Source organism: Camelus ferus, chromosome 10 (genome assembly GCF_009834535.1).
Source record: "Camelus ferus isolate YT-003-E chromosome 10, BCGSAC_Cfer_1.0, whole genome shotgun sequence".
Classification (NCBI taxonomy): domain Eukaryota; kingdom Metazoa; phylum Chordata; class Mammalia; order Artiodactyla; family Camelidae; genus Camelus; species Camelus ferus.
The window spans coordinates 55399417-55421160 of NC_045705.1; the positions used below are offsets into that span (position 1 = coordinate 55399417).

General features: G+C 35.7%; 3 protein-coding genes across 3 annotated transcripts; 2 read left to right on the forward strand and 1 right to left on the reverse strand.

Moving 5' to 3' along the window:
• Positions 1 to 1853: 1853 nt before the first annotated feature.
• On the reverse strand, positions 1854 to 3099 carry LOC102516462 (olfactory receptor 52N2). Its single transcript, XM_006185667.2, has one exon. It carries the CDS (start codon positions 2862 to 2864, stop codon positions 1854 to 1856), a length of 1011 nt encoding a protein of 336 aa, XP_006185729.2. The 5' UTR covers positions 2865 to 3099.
• A 6444-nt stretch (positions 3100 to 9543) lies between these two features.
• On the forward strand, positions 9544 to 10644 carry LOC102516203 (olfactory receptor 52N1). The gene is given in 2 exon segments (XM_006185666.2): positions 9544 to 10139; positions 10141 to 10644. Coding segments are annotated over 2 exon segments (936 nt in total). The 5' UTR covers positions 9544 to 9707.
• Positions 10645 to 18448: 7804 nt separating this feature from the next.
• On the forward strand, positions 18449 to 19403 carry LOC102515946 (olfactory receptor 52N5). Its single transcript, XM_006185665.2, has one exon. It carries the CDS (start codon positions 18519 to 18521, stop codon positions 19401 to 19403), a length of 885 nt encoding a protein of 294 aa, XP_006185727.2. The 5' UTR covers positions 18449 to 18518.
• Positions 19404 to 21744: the final 2341 nt, after the last annotated feature.

Genomic DNA, 21744 nt, shown 5'->3' on the forward strand with positions numbered 1-21744 from the left:
ATGAAAGCAGGAGTATATGTTTATCTGTGTAGGGTAGGGAATTAAGAGAAATGCATAAAATGTCAAGATAGGCACTTCTACTACTATGTAAAGAAAATAACTGAATGTATATAGAGAGATAACTGCCAGAAAATGTCTTTGTATGCTTCTATCTTCGTGGATCCATCTATAGTGATATGTATTGCACTAGTGTTTCCTTGAATTATCATAGTAATAACCTTTTTTCTGTGTCTTTGGGCTGGTGGTCACAGATATCTTAGTTCTCAAAGACAGTATGGTGATTCCAGATTCTAGGCTGCATGCTTGTCCCTCCTTTACACATAGGCAATAGGTCTCCAACCCTGCAGAATTAATTTGAATAAAGATTTTGTGTAGGCTGCAAATTCGCATCTCCTGCTTGCCTCTGTGATCTCCCTTTTATGTTTTTTATTTTTATATTTTTTTGTAATCTCCCTATTAATTTCTGAAATCTTTATTTTTTTCTTTTAGTTTTACTCTCTATAATTTCAGGCATATATTTATTTAATCTAGTATTTTTGCCTGTGTTTGGAGTGTTGAGGAAATTGTATGCTTCTGTTTATATTTATGCCATACCCTTGCTAGAAACTCTCAAAATATCAACTAAGTCTGATCTAATAATACCTATACTAGCATTTTTAGTGCAGTATAAGTTCATAAATCTCTATATCACATGTCATACTATTCAAAATTTCTAGCAGAGATATAGTGTACTTGTCTAATTACTTTCAATGATGCAATTCAATATTAATAAAATGTGCATTAAAATGCACATTTCACAAATACCAGTAGTGATATAAGGTTTGGATTGACAATAAAATTTATAAGTCTCAGAAAGCTTTCATCCAGAACTAGATTTCCCTAGTGTACAGAAGTGTATAGGGAATAGAAATTAGTATACAGTGTATCCTCAGGCTTGTTAATTGCCCAGCAATGACCCAAGTGTACATTCCTAGCTTTCCATATTTTACTGCATGGGAACAGGGCCTGATTACAGGAGACAAAGGCAATCAATGTTTGGGAATGACTTAGTCATTATGTAAACTTTCTTTGAGTGATCAACTTCACTTTAGAGTCAAATTCTAGAAGAAGATTTTCAACTGTGGTGACTGAGCTTAAGAAAAAAATTTTTTTTTTCTATGAATCCAGCCAAAGCCAAATGTTCATAGATCTTGCTAGTGAATCTCTTCTATTTTCTATTAGTTTACGATTATTTCAAATACTTGCTCCATGTCTTGTCCTTAGGAAATTGTTCTAAGTTTTTATGGCTCTATTCCCTTGCTTATCTTCCCATTTTTCATTTAGATCATATTGATACAAACATATGAATATTATTCTCCTTAATAGTGGAAATTCAATACTACTTGGATAGATGTGATATAGTTTACATAACTGCACCAAGTTGTACAAAATCATGCGGTGAAAGGAACAGTGGGGGCAAATGAAGTCACTAAAACATACGAAGGACCTCATGAAACAGAGCCTGAGATTTCTTTTTCTATGAATTTCTCCCAAGAAGAGGTGAATCTCCAACAAAGGATCAGGAAATCTTTTTTTTTTAAAATAGTGTGCACCCCATGTGAGATTTGTTCAACGTACAAAACACACTAGAACTTTAAGCAACACAGTTATTTAAAACAGCTTTGAAATTACTGTGGAACTCCTTTTAAGAAAAGAATCCTCAAATTCAGGAGGCATGTTTCTTATTTATTTAATGAATTTCTGTCATTGATGAGTCCTACAAAATAGTCAGCTAATATTATAGCAGATATTTAATGAATATTGCTTTCTGCAATGAAACCAGTTGGTTTAAAATTTACACTCAAGAGTCTCACCTAAAACATTCCTTGGTTTTCCTTGCTTTTAAATATTAATGCATTAATCTGTTTCATAGCAAAGACATCTTTTTCTTTAAAAAATAACTTGATGACTCCTTCCCAGATCTGCTTAGTCTTGACTCCATAAACAATTGGATTCAGGGTAGGAGGTAACATCAAATAGAGGTTAGCAATAATGATATGGACATGGTCGGGAATGTTTTTTTCCCTAAAACGGTGAGTAAAAATGGTGAATAAGGCTGGAACATACGTGATAACAATAGCACATATGTGAGAAGTACAGGTGCTGAAGGCTTTGTGACGAGCATCTGCAGATGACAGGCTCACCACTGCCCGCAGGATCATAGTATAAGACACAGAAATACAGAAGATATCAAAGCCTCCAATCAGGAGGGCTGCCAAGAGACCATAGATAGCATTGACCTTGAAATTGCCACAGGACACTTTGGCCACAGACATGTGGTCACAGTAGGTGTGGGGAATGAGGTTGCCTCGACAGTAGGGCAGACGCTTGGTAAGGAACGTGAATGGGATGATGAGTATCGCACCCCATAGGAAAGTGGCAAGACCAGCTTTGGCAATGACAGGGCTGGTGAGGATGGTGGCATAGCGTAAGGGGTAGCAGATGGCCACGTAGCGGTCCAGGACCATGAGCATGAGCACCCCTGACTCCATCCCAGTCAACATGTGGACAAAAAACATCTGAGCCAGGCAGGCATTGAAGTCAATCTCCTTGAGGCTGAACCAGAATATGCACAGCATATTGGGTACAGTGGTGGTGCCCAGGGTGACATCAGTGAAGGAGAGCAGGGCCAGAAAGTAGTACATGGGCCGGTGCAGGGCCTCCTCCTGGCTGATGAGGTAGATGAGCCCACAGTTCCCCACAATAACAATGATGTACGTGAAGCAGAATGGCAGGGAGATCCAGATGTGTGCAGCTTCCAGCCCAGGAACACCATTCAAGATAAAGAATTCTGGGTTCAGGCTGGAGATATTGGCCCCGGACATGATGGCTGACAAGAAGAGGGCATTTTACATTCTTTGTCAGCAATTGCTTTCTGCAGAGGAGAGAAAGAGGTGGGGTTAGAGACCAAATAAAAGAGACTGGTTTGGACAATGATACCCACAAAAGTTACAACCATTCATCTTTTTAGGATAACGAGGATAGTTTTTTGTTCTTTTGTTTTTTCCCCTCAGCTTTAGCAAAAGAATCTTTGATCTACATTATCTAAAAAGAATTAAACAGGGCAGTTTTACTTTACTCCATGTCCCATGGCATACTTTCTAAGTAACTATCCTTACTTTCTACACCTTTTCCAGCACACCTTTTGCACTCTACCACATTTGGATAAAAAGCTGTAAACTGGGCTATAATGGTTTTCTTCCTTCAATAAGCCGTGTCTTCTCTCTTTACTCAGATTCTTCACATGCTAGTTGTACCTGAGTCTTGCCATTAAAATCACGTTGATATATTTAGAGGATTGCTGTAATTTGATGAGTTCTTTTCAGCAGGACTTTTGTCCTGCCTTGAAGATTATGAAGAAAGGTAGTAATCCATGTAAAATTTTCCAATAATGTTCCATATATATTGCTTAAGATTATACATTGTAGTTACTTAATAAAAGATATGTAAATAAGTAAGTGTTTGAATTAGAAAGGATTCAATATGGCTGGCATTCAAACTGTTTGATGTCAATATCACACTTTTCCACACTTTGAAATTTCAAAGGGAGTTCTTGAGAAGAAAAAAAAAAGTACTTACATTTCTAAATCTTTAGCAAGTTTTATAGAATTTTAGTAAAAATTTTAATTCATTCTGATACAAGCATCTTTTCTTTCTTAACTTCTCTACTTTCTACTTAAAAAAATAGTTCCCTATTTATTTCAATAGAAATGTACACTCCGGACGCCCTTGCAGTTCTAAGGATTACTGATTGTCCACTGCATCAATTTAAACAATATTTCTTTTTGTTTTAACTAGACAAGTATAATCAGTACAAAAGAAAACCATATCTTTGGATTGCTATTTCTTGTAGGGCAGTAGAAAGGATTCAATAATATTTGAAGAAATTTATAGGCTCAGAGATATTTGAGTCAAGTTGAAGTTTCCAAATGGTTAAATTTGAAAAAACTAAAATGGTGCTTAAGCTCTGGCATAAACCTGAGCCTTCAGGCAGCAAAGTCAGTGTTAAACATCCCCACCATTTAGCAGAACAATAGATATGAGCAGTGTGAGGGCATGAATTACATGGCTGCAAAGCCACAAGATGTAGATTCCTGTCACCTAAATATCCTAGAAATCACTGTTGTGTCTACTCTTACTGGTCAGAGTACGTAGAAGCCACCATGGACAAAAGAAATACAAATGAATACAAGTTTCAGAGACACATGGTCTCTGATCCCAAAGCTGACTGCATCTCGCGTAAACAATCTCTTCCTATGAAAGAGTTCTCCCAAATCTCCCCAGAAATGTCATCACGTGGAGAAACTATCATCTCACAGTCCTAGACCATGGAAGTTTAAAATAAAAATCCCCAGTGTCCACCATCTTTTATATGTACACTGTGATGAAATGAATGAAGTAGAAAATGAGACTAAGTCTAGAGGAAGCCACCCAGAAAGAAAAAGAGCCATTAACTTTTAAGACGTGAAAGGGAAAGAGAAATCCATTGCCTCTTGCTAATTCGATCTTTTATTATTTGTGCCCATATTCTAGGCCATCGTTTCCTCAGCTAGCAATGTCCCTGCTTTTTTCAAAATGGCTATTTTTGAAAATTGTCTGAACTCACCTCAGCGTTAGGCACAAGCAAATCCCTGTTCATGGCTGAGAATCTTCAGGAGTTCTTCAACATCTGGGCTGGCATCTTCTTACATAGGTTTTGTGGTTTCCCTGGAGAATCTTCAGCAAGATGCCCCAGGCTGATTGACTCTCCACAATTAGATCTCTCAGAGAAATCTGTTTAAAAGGGAATAAACTTTGGGTCTGGTGGTAATAGATCGGCATTTAGAAGCTTTTAAGTAGAAAAAGAAACAACAAAGACAAAAACACATTAAGTTTAATGCTTTTCCCAAGTGAGAAATATGACCACCAAGCTTGGTGGAGATGAACATCATTTAAAATTTATTACAAAATAAATACATTTTTAATATAGAAAATCTAAAACTATAGTATAATAAAAACTTGGAAAAATCACCAGTAACTGCAATGAAGCTCTCTAAAAAGTTTTCTCTATTGGTCCTATCATTTTATAATTATTATGTATAATATTCTGTTTTTATATAAACTTCAGACTATATTAAGTTTTGCACACTGTTTTCCCTACTTAACACTATTTTATGTACATTTTCTCGTGTTCTATATGCCCTGAAATTGAAATTTTCAAGAGTTAAACTTTCTTTCCACCCAATAGCTGCAACAAAATTAATCAAGCATTTCGTTGTCCTTGAATATTTAAATTGTTTCTAATTTTTACTATCAAAGACAATTCTGCTATGGATATCCTAATCAACTCTACTCGTACTACGAATTTTTCCTCTCTTAAGATAATTAGAAATAGAATTGAAGTTTGTGGGATCAAAAGGCATGAACAACTCAATTATGTTGATAAATGTTGGAAAAAATCATCTCCATAAAACTTGTACTGACTTTCCCTGCCACACACATTTAGTGGACTGTCCCCCTATGAGTACTAGTTAGTGTATGTTTACTCTCTTTTCCCCAGCTGAACTGGTGAGAATACTATCTCTTTGGTATGTTAGCCTGACTTAAAACTAACTTCACTGTAGTGATTTTGAACATTTTAAAAGTGCTTTTAGTTAGTTGTTTTTCTCATACTGTGATTATTCATTCACCTCTTAATCCATCTCTGTGGAAGTGTTAGCTTTAGCTTGACTGTTTGTAGGCATTTTCAGTACTAAAATACAAACACATTTTCTGTCAAAGTGTGCAGTCTTTTTCAAAGGTAGTCTTGTCACTGAACTGAACTGGGATCTTCTTGCCGATGTGCAGCAAAGCCAATCTACTGACACTTCACCACAAGGTGAAGAAGAGTACAGCATTTACTGCAGGTCCAAGGAATGTGGGGAGCTCATGCTCAAAGACCTGAACTTCCCAATGACCCATCGACCACTTTCCAAATGATGGACTGTATTTTAACAATACTGATTCTCCTACCTCCTCATCTAATTTCCCTTCTTCCAAGAAGCCCTACCAGATGTGTCCACTGGATTATAGTCGATTAAATTAAATTATGTGAGATAATAAATGCTGTTGAGGCTGTGGAGAAAAGTGAACCCTGGTGCACCGGTATTGGTAGGAATGTAAATTGATATAGCCAGTATGGAAGATGATATAGATGTTTCTCAAAAAATTAAAAATATAATATCGTATGATCTAGCAATCTTAAGTTTGGGTACATATCAAAAGAAGATGAAATCACCTCTTGAAGAGATGTATTTGCTACCATGTTTATTGCAGCATTTTTCACAATAGGCCATGACATGGAAACAACTAAAGATGTCCATAGATGGATTAATAGATAAAGAATATATATATATATATATATATATATATATATACAATGAAATATTATTCATCTTTATAAAAGAAGGAAATCTTACAATTTGTGACAACACTGATGGCCCTTGAGGTCATTATGCTAATGAAATAAGTCAAAGAGAAAAAAACAAATACTGTGTGATTTCACTTATATGTGGCATCAAAAACATCAAACTCATAGAAATGGGGAGTAGAGTGGTGTTTTCCAGGGTCAGAATGGTGGGGAAAATTGCGAGATGTTGGTTAAATGGTACAAACTTATAATTATAAGATGAATAAATTCTTGGGCCTCTAATGTACAGCATGGTGACTATAGTTAATGCTGCATTGTGTACTCAAAGGTTGCTATGAGAGTAGAGCTATAATGTCCTCACTGTAGAAACAACAAAATGGTAATTATGTGGAGTGAAAGATGCATTAACTAACTTATTGTGATACCCATTTTGCAGTATATACATCAAACCATCCCACTGAACACATTAAACTTACATAGTGTTATATGTCAATTAGATCTTAAGAGAGCTGGAAAAAAGCATCTGTAAAAATCTAGAGCCAATATCTTACACAGTAGTGAGTTATTTGATGCTAACCCAGGATTATTTTCTCAGCAGTGAATTACACTTTCCTGAACATCTCAAACCATCATTTCAGGGTGTACCTCCTGTTAAACATTGGGCAGGAGGGATATTCTAGCCAAGACAATGAGAATAAAAAAAAAAGGCAAAGGAAGAAGCAAAAAATTCTTCATTTACAATGAGATGGCATATATTTAGATAATCCAAAACAATCTATACAAAAATTACTTAATAAGTAAATTTATTATGAACACTAAATACAAGGTCACATACAAAAGTTAATTGTTTGCATACCAACATTATTTAATTTTTCTTCAAAAAATTTTTTTCAGTTTCAATTTTGTGCATGACATTGCACTAAGTTTTGAAAAAGGTAGAAGACAGGTCTGTCTCCCCAAGGGATTTAATTCTGAAAGTTCAAAAGTTTTGAGAGCTACGTAGTCTTTATTTTATCTATAAAAAATCACACTGTCAGGAGTCCTAGACTGTGATTTGGGATAAAATAATTCCTAAAGCAATTCCCAATTGCTGAGCCAGGTTCCTTAGGACCCAGATATACCAGATGCCCAAGTCTTCTTTTTTTCACAATATCAATGCACGTACATGGAAAATCACTTTTCCTCTGAGACTATGGTAGAAAGAGATAGTTAACAACTGAGTATTCCCAGCTCTCCAGTTTTAGAAAATATCATACACACACGCACCACACACAGAATAGAAATGTTCCCCCCTGCACCTGCCTCCTTGTGGTCTCAATATTGGACTTACATTTCTCCTGCTGGGCCGAGGCCATCGCATAGATGTGAATATGACTTAATACGTGGGTACGCCTTTAGTTTCTTGAAGAACTCCGGTAACTTTCAGGGTAAGCAGATTTCTAAATTAGGGGTGCATTTTTTTTTATTATAAAAGGAGTCGGTTCTGATTATGATAGCTGAGAGGGGAAGAGAAAGGAGACTTGTCAAATAGGGTTATTCTCTTAACTTTTGAAAAGGCACAATGTACCCTATTATAAGGCTGCTTTTACGTACTGGCTTGTATACCCCATTTTCACTTTGGAGAAAACATCCATGTTTCAACTCTTGAAACCTGATCCTCGTGGGGAGTATTCTGAAGAGAGATAATACATCCCCCTGGCTGTGAAAGCTAGAAATAGCATTTCTGAGAGAGAACAGTTTACACCATGGTGGGAGAAGAGAAAAGAGCAGTGAAAGCCTTATTCTGTATTTTTCCTGTTCCTCATCAACTTTTCCTTTCAGGAAATTACCTCTATTTCATATCATAGTTATGATATTTGAATTGTTTCTCAACTCAAAGGGGCCCTAGATTTCATCTACGCAGACTTCATGTTTTAAAAACTAAGGATGCAAAATTTAAAAAAAAGACACATATGAAGAAAGGAGAACCGGTTTTTCACAGCCTTAAATTTTCAGTGGAAACACCTTTGAGGTGACAGATGGGTTACCTCTCATGTGTTCAGGAAGTGCTATAAATTTCATTATTGATATTTTTATATTCAGAGAGATTATTTTTTTAATCCAACAACTCCCTCTACTGGATTGTCCCCCACATCACACTACATATACATTTTCCCCCCTAAATCAGCACATTCCAGCCCAGTGTAGCCTACTTCCTCAGACCTGTGCATCCAATTTGCGTACATCCTATGGTCAAAACTTTTTTCTTATTTCCTCACAATATACTATCACACTAAATATTCTCCTCCTTACTACTTGTAAGTATTTTGTCAGTCCTTGTTCTCCCACAGCTTCTTTCTCTATGGACTTTAAAAATGTATTGAGCATCTCCTTTATGCTACAAGAACTTAGCTTTGGAGATAACATAGCTTGAGAGATATTTGATTCTATGCTTCTCTGAAGTTGTGATCTGGATAGAAAATAAAGTACTGTGTCCTAAAGGAAATATCAATCATTTTCGTTTGAAATGATGAGTATCCTCTTCTCATTGGATTAAACTCTAGAGTCCATTATAAGAAACTTTAATCTTAGAAAAATATCAATTTCTGATAAGTTGTTCTATTTCCGGTGATTCTTCACCATCTGTTTACTTTGGTAGTGATTGAGGGAACCAAAGGTGGCCTTCTGATGAGATTAGGAAGGGGATTTTTATTATTTTTTACCTTTAGGATCATCCTGTGATTTTGCTTAAAGAAAGCTTTTGGCATAAGTGGCTGATTTATAGTTTTCTATATTTAAGTTTCTTGCAAAAAAAAATGGAGGATTTGGGCTAAAACCAGGTTGAAATCATTGTCAGTATGTCCACTAGATAAAGCATAGAACCATTGAGGATTGCTAACATTTCAGAATGGAATAGGCATCTCTGATTATGATGGTGACCACCTAGAATACAGCAAATATTTAATCAATCCTTGATCATCCAATTGGTCAGTTGCTGATCAACTTCAGTCTTAAGAATGGACTATATGATTTTAAAGAAGACATCCAGATCCAGCAAGTCTACTAGACTCAGTCAGTTCATCTTGTCAATGTCTAATGCTCACAGCATGGACCCAGATAGAGGGTAACGTCACATATTGCACATAAAAGACCACATACGGTGATTGATCTAAAAGAAAGACAAATGATCAGTTATGGGAAAGAAAAGCCTACTTGTCAGTTACTCTCTGAACTTACTTTTTTTCTGCCTGTAGAAACCTTTTTTCTATAACTGCTGGATCATGAACTTCCAACAGTTGCTATGTCATTTCTGAATGGCACTAGCCTAACTCCGGCCACGTTCATCCTCAATGGCATCCCTGGGCTGGAAGAAGTGCATATGTGGATCTCCTTCCCTCTGTGCACTATGTACAGCATTGCCATCACAGGGAACTTTGGCCTTATGTACCTCATCTACTCTGAAGAGGCCTTGCACAGACCAATGTACATCTTCCTAGCCCTTCTTTCCTTCACAGATGTGCTCATGTGCACCAGCACTCTCCCCAGCACCCTCTGCATTTTGTGGTTCAACCTCAAGGAGATTGATTTTAAGGCCTGCCTGGCCCAGATGTTCTTTGTGCACGCTTTCACAGGGATGGAGTCTGGGGTGCTCATGCTCATGGCCATCTGCTGCCCTCTGCGCTATGCTGCTCTCCTCACCAATTCAGTCATTGCCAAGGCCGGGCTCCTCACAGTTTCTTAGAGGTGTAGTGCTTGTTATCCCTTTCACTTTCCTTACCAGGCGCCTGCCATACTGCAGGGGCAATGTCATACAGCACACCTACTGTGACCACATGTCTGTCGCCAAGATATCTTGTGGCAATGTTAAGGTCAACGCTGTTTATGGTCTAATGGTTGCCCTCCTGATTGGGGGTTTTGACATCTTGTGCATCACAGTCTCTTACACCATGATTCTTCGAGCGGTTGTGAGTCTGTCATCAGTGGATGCTCGGCAGAAGGCCTTCAGCACCTGCACTGCCCACATCTGTGCCATCGTCATCACCTATGTTCCAGCCTCCTTCACCTTCTTTACACACTCCATTCCTCCACACATACACATTATTATGGCTAATCTCTATCTACTTATGCCTCCCACCATGAATCCTATTGTGTATGGGGTAAAAACCAAGCAGATACAAGAAAGTGTCACTAGGTTCTTGCTTAAGGGAAAGGACAGTTCTTCTCAAACATTTACATAGAGTCTTCTGAGAAGTTATTCTCTTAGCCAGCCTGAGATCATCAAATCAACAGGGGTCCCTCCAAATGAAAGTAGATATCTGGCCATAGGAAACATTTGCTTGTGGCCTTAATTTTTCTACCTCTTTTGAAAGGATATCACTATATGCATGTAGGTAGAGACCCTGTCTTCTGAAATTCCAAAGAGATTCTCTAAAGCCTCTTTACTCGTAGGGGACTGCAAAGTTCAATGCATTTAATCTTTATAGACAGATCTCTCTCAAAGAAGAAGAAGAACAATCCACAAAATTTTGAGGCACAGTGGTCAGAACTCTAGGACCGGAATTGAACTTTGAAGATTTTTAAATCTTTCACAAAATGATGAGCTGTGTTCATCATTGTCTGTGCTAATTATTTATCTCAGCATTCTCCTGCCAAAACTATTTGGCATTCATTCTTATTTCACAAGTTCTTGACTGCTGTTTTCTTTCCCAAGTTTGCCAACTGTGTATCCAGCAATGTACATATGTGCTCACCAGAAAACTTGTCAAGGTGTAAGGTGCAGCATACTCATAAGACCCAGAAGCTATGTCCATCAACATGAAGCCGAATAAACAAATACCTGTGGTCAATTCAAATATGTCAGATGAAAGATACCAAGTAATACATATTGTATGATTTTATTTTTATGAAGCTCACAAGCAGACATAATTAATTCATGGTGTTAGAAATCTTTAAGAATGAGAGTTCAGGTAATGATTAGACAGGATATGAGGGATGCTTCTGAGGTGCTGCCAATGATTTAGTTCTTGACCCGAATGACAATTACGAGGTATATCTACTTGGTGACGTTTCATGAACCTGTAAATTTATGATGTATGCTCTTTTTTTGCGTGCATATTATAATTCAATAAAATATTTATTTAAAATAACATGTCTTGGCTTAGTAAACAATCTTATGGTTACGGGGGAAAGGGGAGGGGAGGGGATAAACTTGGGAGTTTGAGATTTACAAATATTAGCTACTATATATAAAAATAGTTTAAAAAAGTTTCTTTTGTATAGCATGGGTAACTGTGATCAATATCTTGTAATAGCCTTTAATGGAAAAAACTTGGAAATGAATATATATATATAGTGTATATGCAAGACTGGGATGTTGTGCTGTACTCCAGAGATTGACACATTGTAATTGACTGTAATTCAATTAAAAAAAAATAGTGTATAATAATATGTCTTGGGCACACTCTCTGACCTCCCTAAACTGTGAAACATTTTCTTCCTTGCCTCCTATGCAATCTGTCTTTGGCTTACAAAATACGTATGCTTTCTTTTCTTTCAGAAGTATGCTGAGTTTAGTGCAAATAATATGTGCTTTTATAAAAATTATAATCAAACAACATAGACAAGATAATCATAAGAGAAAATTCAAAACCTTCGTCTTGAAAATCTCTTCCATCTCATTCTTTTGCAGAGGTAGATTTTAAAATATTGTATGTGTGCATGGATGCTACTGTTGTTCTTTGTTTGGTGGTCACTTCTTTTATTCCAAACTATGTATGAACTTTAGTTTGATTACCAGCTACTCTGTTATAGACAATGAAAATTTTAACTCAATTCCAATATGTCATCTGTGTGTGACTTATATGTGTGTGTCTGTGTGTATGTGTATACATTTATGCATATATACACAAGTGTTATACATGTATACACATGTGTACACACATATATGTAAATCACACACAAATATACATATATATATGTATGTGTATTCTTCTTTCCAGTCTACTTCCAACCTCAATGTTAGTTATGTCTTTAGTTATCTGTTCTTAAGATCATTACCATTTGCTATGATTCTGACAGTCTTCCCAGATGTGTGTATTATTTGATTATAATAGTTGAAAACTAATAAGCAGTATTTGAATTACTGTAATTATATGAATATTCACATGAATATTGGGTATAAATGTATATAATAAAATCATATACCTGTTGGCCATTTGTATATCTTCTCTAGGGAACTATATATTCATAGCTCTTTTTTAAAAACTGGGTTATTAACGTTTTTTGTAATTGAGTTGTTGTAAGAGTTCCTTGTATATTTTGGATATTAATCTTTTATTAGACGTATAATTTCGAAACATTTTCCCCCATTCCATAGATCGCCTTTCACTCTGTTGATTGCATTCTCATAAAAGAAACGCCATCTCATATTATTTCTTCCAAGAATTTGTTGAAGTCTTTTTCATTCATTGCTAATCACTTCCCTTACTACTTTTATTAACTATATTTTGCTATCTGTCTCCATGCAGTTTGGTACTTTTTAATGCTAGGAGAAACACAGCACTCTCCTCTATTTTAACTCGTAACTGCGTATTTATTTTCATTTTCTTGACAAGGATAACCTTTTATAAATAATTTTAAAAAGTGATTTGAATAAACTTATTTGAATTAGTGTATAGTGTATAGTATAATAATAAACTGATAATTTATTCATCCTTTTTAAAAATTTTATTTTTATGCGATATAATTGACATATAACATGGTATGAGTTTAAGGTGTACAACATGTGTTATTTGATACATTTGCATATTGCTGTATGATTACCACCATAGCTAATGCCCCTATTATGCCATGCAGTTATCATTTCCTTTTTGTGGTGAGAACAATTAAGATCTAGTCTCTTAGCAACTTTGAAGTTTATCGTATAATGTTGTCGTCTTTAGTCACTATGCTGCTTATTATAACCTCCAGGATTTATTTATCGAATGATTCCAAATTTGTACCCTTAAACAACATTTACCCAATTTCCCACCCCCAGCCTCTTTGTAACCACCATTCTACTCTCTGTTTTTATGAATTGGCTTTTTCAGATGCTACATATAAATGATATCATACAGTATTTGTCTTTCTTTATCTGACTTATCTCACATATCATGAATTGTTCAAGATTCATCCATGTTATCACAAATGGTGGGATTTTTTCTTTCTTATGGCTGAATAATATTTCATTGCATATATAAATTGGAGCAATCAGTGAGAAATACCTTGTGACCCTGATTTCTTAAAATTATGTATGCATGGAAATAAAGAGACACAAAATCCTAATAGCATGTATTTCTTACTGTTGAAAATGTGTTCTTTAAAAATGTTTTTATTGCTGTATTTTTCTCTTTTTTAATTAGTGAATATAATATTTTAGAATTCATAATGAAAGAACAACTAAATACATCACACAATCACACACACAGATATTTTGCTTTATTTGTAATTGCCCTAGATAAGAGTTTCCAACTTGTAATCCTAATGGTGGGATATCTGTACCATGGGAATCACTTTCTGGACTTCTCTTATTTGGAGACCTGTTATGGTTGGGGGTTTTAATTTTTCCCAAGTATCTAAAGCTTTGTATCATGCTTTCCCTTAGGGATCCATGGTCTCTGGGAGCTCTTAAGCCCTGTTTCACACTGAAGCTTGGGATTCCTGAGGATATGAAATTATGTCTGCTTCCTGGGGGGAAGCCTTCTAGACTAAATGCTTGAGATGTAAGGACTATAAGGTGGTACCAGGGCGCTACCCTCGTGTACATTCTCTCTCTCTGGGATGAGCACCTTTCATATTCCTTCTTGTCTGGAGATACGTGTGGGTAAGGAAATGACTTCTAGGCATTTGATTCTGGGCTTATTTTATGACAAAACCTAGCCTTGTGCCAGTCTGCCTGTGTCATTACAAGGATCAAGAGCATTGCCGTACAGAGGATGTTGCTTGGTGAATTCTTAGCCTGGGAAAATTTAGGAAGAACATGATTATATCATCTTCAAAGTGGAGATAGTACTAGTAAGGGATGTGTGCTCTTTTGTGGGCAAGAAAGAAGCTAGATATTCCCAGAATCTCCTTTAGAGTATAAGAGAGTTCTTCTCTTTCTATTATTCATTTTTATAACTATGTGACATTATGAAAGACACAGAGAATTAGACAATAATAACTCTAAGATGCCTTAAATCAGGAAAAGATGAATAGGTACTTTCTTTTCCCTTGAAGTCACTAGCCCACCCTTTCCCACTGCCTTTTCTTTCTTCAGTTCAGTTATACAATGTGCAGTCAGCCAATCTAATTCCAATTTACTTCTTTTTTTTAATCCAGATACTATCTTCATTCGTGGGATAAAACAGGTAGCAGATTTGGCTTATGTACCAAAATAGCTCACAAGTCGGTAGAGGGATGTGATAAATACACAAATAGTTCTGGTATAGGTCTCCAGGTTATTATCATCATTATGAAAAAGTGGGGAAAACATGAGGGTAGCAGAGTGGGAGAAAGGTAACTTTCAAGTAGAGAAACTGATTTGGATTAAGAAAGAAGGGGATATGTTTCATTAGTATCTAGTGTAGAGCGCACAAAATTCTTTATTTTTTGGCAAGCTATTGAACATGTTGCATTTTGGTTAGATAAAATAAGTATGATAATATTAAACTGGAATACTCATTATAGGGATTTAATTAAGTTCATAAATTAATTAAATAATAAATAAGTAAATATTTAAATAGTTAAACAAGCAAAGAGTACTGCTACTGTTTTTTTTCTGGAGACATGTGGGTAAATATTTAAGTTGTATGCAAGTTGGCTGTTTATACACAAGGTAAACCTAGAAGAACCAAAGTGGAGGCGCAGAAAAGCCTTATGCTAAATGCCAAAGGGTACGTTGTCTGGCACTTGGTGGATGCTTCGTGGAATTTAAAAAAAAATTAACAAATGAAACTGTTTAATTTAGAGTCCATACACTTGAAATATTCAGTCTTAGTGATAGCACCATGTGAAACTAAAATTGAATTTAACATTTCAGGAAAAAAATTTTAGAACAACAATAATAAAAGATGAAACAAGTCTCAGAGAATCTAGAGCTCTCTTTTCTGAATCCAGCTTTTTTTCTGATAGTCCTCTCCAGAGGACCATGGACAGGATTCTTCAGATGCCTAATAGGATCTGATTCCTGTGTCCCAGAGCCTAAATTCCTCTTTAAAAATGCTGACCTAGGCCATTTTAGAGAAGCACAACATGAAAGTGAAAAGAAAGTGAAAAAGCAAGCTTTGTTGGCCTTCCTGGGTCCTAAGCAGTTACCTGATTCATCCTGATTTTTCTGAGGGCTGTGATCAAGTGATATTCTAAAGAAGCCTATTTTCTCTTTAAGAGCCAGAGTCAACAATGGGCACAGCACAAGCTTTACATCAAATGGCTGCCCAACATGGGATGAGGAAACAGCAGAAGCTGCAGTGATATCCTGCAGGTTTAGACACCTGGATCAGGTAATAGAACCTACTGTTTTGAAGGAGGGAAGAGAAATTGTGACTGATATGAGGTGGTAAGGTGAAGCACATCTCCATGTGGTATGTGTTTTGTAGTACAGTGTATTGTTTTGTCTCTTTCATTGAAAAAGGCTCAATGCAAGACTGAAAAAAGACCTGGAGGTGGACTTCTCTTCCTGTGCCTTTGTCGTTGTACTCCCAACACTTCTCTATATTCTGTCTCCTTTTTACTTCTCCAGAACCACAGGCAAAAATCAAGAAGTAAGAGAGGTTCAGGGTAAGTCTGAATGGTACTTGTAACCAGATTACCTTCCCCTTTGAAATAGAAAGTATCAGTCACCCCACACAATCCTCTTATTCTTTACTTGGAAGATGGCTGGAGTACTGGGCAAGGAGAAGTCATAAGAAGTGGGAGATTTAGATGTCCCAGATTATAAAGATTCCTCAGAGAAAACAAGCAAGCAAAGAAACACAAAAACAAACAAGTGAGAAATCACTGACCAATTGCTTGTTCACCTTTATCAAGGATTTGGTTCTGTGAAGCAGATGTAAAGTCTAAGCTAGACAGACCTAGATTTTATTCTGAATTGGTCACTAATAGCTTTGGGCAAGCAAATTTAAACATCCTGTACTTGGGCCAAGGAATTAGTGACAGTAGCTTATCCTGGACTCTGAAATGCACCCTCCTCTTTAAAGGAAGTGACATTTTATCTCTCAGTGGCAAAGGTGTTTTCAAATAAGAGAAATAAATTGAGCAAAACAACATAGGCTTGAAGTTATATGTAGTATTTTGGGATTTGCAAGTAGTCAGCAAAGTTTAAGCATGAAATGCTAGGATACAATGACCATGTAATTCATCATCCAGACCAGGACACTTTTGGGTGCTTAGGGAATGGAAAGAAATGACATGGGAAAGAGAAACTAAAAACTAAATTTTACTTTATTTAATGCCATGCCAAGAAATCTGAGCTCTACACTCAAATTGATGAGAAGACATTAAAGTAATAGATTAAAATGCCTTCAAAATTATGCCAAAGGACAAATTCAATTTGAAAAATACAAGAGGCAAAACAAAGGAATAGTGCATGTAGGTGGGTGGTCTTTAAAATACAGTGAGTAGTAATAGAAAGGAAGGGCTGATATTAAAAATATTTCTGGATTGAAAATTTATTCCTTTCCTTGTCTGAGAGGTTGGAGCACAGGTAATACACATGATGAGGTGACCTGGACAGAGTAAGAACTCAGGTGCCCTGAGAAAATATACCCAAGATGAGGTAGAGGTGCACCTGAGAAGGTCACAGAGACATTGGTAGATCATATGGTAGGTGATGACACCATTATCTGAAAGACAGAGCTCAGAAATGGAGCTTATTTTGACATGGGATAGAGGTTGAAGTACTGATTTAGTCTTGGACATGATGGATTTAAACTGTCTGTGGACATTTAAGATGGCAATATCCAGTATGCATTTAGAAGGGAGACTCAACAATTGTGACATAGCTTTCTTATAAAATTAATTATCTGAAAATTATCTTCATGTTGGCTATGCTTGAGGTCATGAGAGTGGAAATGTTTCCAAGAGAGACGATAAAGGGAGAGTCCAAAGAATATGCTTTTCAGGAATTATGTGAAAACAGAAGACATAGAAAGGAAATAGATTACCTTAATGATCTTGAAGGATTATAGGGTATTTGAGAAAGGGAGATTTTTTCTTTTTCTTTTTCATGGAACAATCAAGTTAGATTGACCCTCGTGGCCACTATCCTTATATCTCATATCCATTTAACATCCACACTTGCATTTTGAATTAGTGTATTCAATCCGCCAGATACTAGTCGAGGAGTAAAATACATTTCTGATTATTTTTTCAGAACTCCTTGAGGTAGGTGTCACTAACCTTGCATTATAGATGGACACTGAAAGTTGAAGAGTGAAGTCATACAATTGGTATAGAAAGAGCTGAAATTTGAATAAGATCTTATTTTGTGTAAATAACCATACTTTTGCATTATATTTTGCCACACAAAATTAATGTAATAAATAAATTCTGTGCTATTTCTTTCATACAATTGTAACTTGCTGTCATAAGCTATGTACTCTGTCAAACCAGGATGCAGAGTAAAGACATTGCATGAATTTTAGAGTCATATATGATTATCATTTCTGTCTCTGAATCTAGCTTTGTGACATTCAACATTATTCAGTCTTCCTGTGCCTCAGTTTCTTCTTCTATTTGATGACAAAACAAAAACTACAACTTTGTAATTATGGCTTTAAAATTATATTTAGATTGTTTATAAAATTTAAAAAAAATTACCTATAATATACTATTATTCAATAAGCTGTGCATTTTCCTAGTCTCTATTATTAACAATTGTTGGTTCTATTATAAATATAATTTTATTCCAGATTTAAGCCTGCATTCTCAAGGATGATCTGAATTAAATTTCTATTTTTTTAGTTTCTTCTCAGGATAGAGACTTATGGAGAAATAGTTTCTCTGTTGAACTAGTTATGCTGGTTTCCAACAATTCATATATGACCCCCAAATCTTTTATTCTTAATGGAATTCCTGGTCTGGAAAGAGCACATATATGGATCTCTCTCCCACTCTGCACAATGTACATCATCTCCCTCGTGGGAACCTTGGCCTTGTGTACCTCATTCATCATGAGGAGTCCTTACATCGTCCAATGTACTTTTTTCTGGCAATACTTTCCCTCATTGACCTCTTTACCTGCACCACTACTCTACTCAATGCCCTCTGCATCTTCTGCTTCAATCTCAAGGAAATTAATTTCAATGCTTGCTTAGCCCAGATGTTCTTTGTCGATGGGTTCACAGGTGTGGAGTCTGGTGTGCTCATGCTTATGGCCCTGGACCGCTATGTGGCCATTTGCTATCCATTACGTTATGCTACCATACTCACTAACCCTATCATTGCCAAAGCTGGGCTTGCCACTTTCCTGAGGGGTGTGTTGCTGATGATTCCTTCTCCATTTTTGGTCAAGCGTTTGCCCTTCTGCCAAAGCAATATTGTCTCCCATACATATTGTGACCACATGTCAGTGGTGAAGTTATCTTGTGCCAGTATCAAGGTCAATGTCATCTATGGTCTGATGGTTGCCCTCCTGATTGGAGTGTTTGACATCTGCTGTATATCTGTGTCTTACACTATGATCCTCCGGGCAGTGGTTAGCCTCTCATCAGCAGATGCTCGGCAGAAGGCCTTCAGCACCTGCACTGCCCATATATCTGCCATCATTATCACCTATGTTCCAGCATTCTTTACTTTCTTTTCACATCGTTTCGGAGGACACACCATTCCCACTTCTCTTCACATCATTGTGGCTAATCTTTATCTGCTTCTTCCCCCAACTCTGAATCCCATTGTTTATGGAGTAAAGACAAAACAGATTCGAGACAATGTCATAAAGCTCTTCCAGGGTGAGAAAGGTGCAAGTATTCAGGACAACTGAAATTAGATAACAGAAAGATGAATGAAAAACAACAAAGAAGAAACTTATGTATGATATCACACAATCACTCACATGTGATATCATACCTTTTCCACAATTTATTTATGTTTTTTGCAACTATAGTGGGAAAATGTAGAGAGAATTCTGGATTTATATTCCAGTGCTTTCTGTTATTTTTACTCCATGACCAGTTTTAACCAAGTCATTGATATTGACTTGCTACAGATTTCCTCTAATATATCCATGTAAGATATTTTCTTAACCTTTTGAGAGTTCTTAAGAGTCTTGCCTATGTAATCTTTCCCATAGATGAGAAATGAAATGGCTTTTCAGGATATTTCCCAGGCTTGGCAGTCTTTGATGCCAAAATTCAGTTTATGAACTATGATGATAATATACAGATAAAAATGGAAGTCATGGATTTTAAAAGAATACCACTCAGTAAACATCGTATTATAAAAAGCGATGCAGACCAATTTACTCAAGAAGTAAAGAATATGTGTAATGTATAGGTTAGCCCTCAAAAAATAACAAATGCAATAGATGAGTCAAAGCACCTGTGCTGTTTCTGAATATTGATTTATTATTCCTCAGTTATTTACTGATATCAGAGATTTTTCACTATTGCATAAAACTACTTATTTAGAATACTCACGGACACCGTGTAAATAATGCTCACAACTACCAGATGTGTGAAAACATTTTGGATATAGTTTTTCCCTTGTAATCTCTCAGTTCAATAATACCTTCTTCCTGGTTCACTGGTCATCAGTCATCTATCTTGTTCCCTCCACTTTTACCTCTGGAACATCAAATGCGACACATGTTGAAGTGTTTGTTATACATGGATCCCTGAGAACTTCAAGACTATTTGGGAGAGTCCATGAAGTCCCAACAATTTTCAGAGTAATATTAAGGCGTTATTTGCCTTTTTCAGTTTCATACTCTTACTAATATACCAAGGGATTTTCTAGAGTCCATATGGTGTGTGATTACTATTGTAAAAATAAACTATGTCAACATTTGAAAGATCTGCATAACTCAGTGAGCCAATATTTCCAATTGACAAATGTTGGATGTTACAGAATGATGCATATGTGAAGATTAATTTCAATGCAAGATAGACCAATGGATTTTAATGCAACAGATTATCAACAGTTTTAATGCAACAGATTATCATGTGGTTTCAGGTTTTACATTGCAATTAATCTCTAAGAGACTATATGCTGTCAATTTTGGTTGCAGTATCAAAGAAGAATATCCACAATTAACCAAAAAATTATGAAAGACTCAACTCCCCCTTCTTCCAACTATATATCTATGTGGGGTCATATTTTCTTCATAAATATTAAATGAAACAACATAGTTCAACAGCTTGCATGCAGAAGCAGATAGAATCTAGGTGTTTTCTATTAACTCAGACATTAAAATACTCGCAAAATTTAAAATAATGTTACTTCTGACTTTTTTTTGTTTGCTTATGAAAAGTTATTTTTCATAAAAATGTGTATGTATGTAAAATAGACATAATTTTAAATTAACTAATACTTAAAAATTTTTATTTTAATTTTGAACACAGTCAATATTTGTAGATATGCATCACATAAACAAAAGCTCTTTAAGATTTAAGTAAATTTAATAGAGTAAATTGGATAGTAAGTCTAACAATTTTGAGAAACATTGATCTAATATATTGGGAAAAAATTCTGCAATAATATCAACCATTTCCATGAGATCTTTCTTCTACTCCTCTTCTTTAAATTGAGTTATATCTTACAGAGCATACAGTACACAGAGAGTACAGCGCACAAATTTTAAGTATACCTGTGTTACCAACACCTAGACCGAAGTTCAGAATATCTCCATCCACCGAGAGGCTTTCACATGGCCCCCAAAGATAACCACAATTTTTACCTCAGCACCATAGATTTCCTTGTGTCTTTTTAAAAACTTTATTTAATAGAAATTAACACAGGATGCACTTTTATATCTAGCTTCTCTCATTCAGTAGTAAGTTTGTAAGATTCATATATTGCCTTGTATAGAAGCACTTTATTCTTTTTAATTCCTGTGTAGTATTATGATACTTTATATATGTTTAATAACTATAACATAATAAATATACAAATATTATATAATACATATATTTAATTTTATATGATATATATAAAAATTTATTTATTTGTATATAAAGGTCCTAACTATCTACCTACCTATCTATAATATATATACATTTTTTCATCCTGCCATTGATGGGCCTTGTTTTCAATTTGGGGACATTTTTGGCACTATCTTGAACATTTATATATATATCATTTGGTAGATATAAATACTCATATCT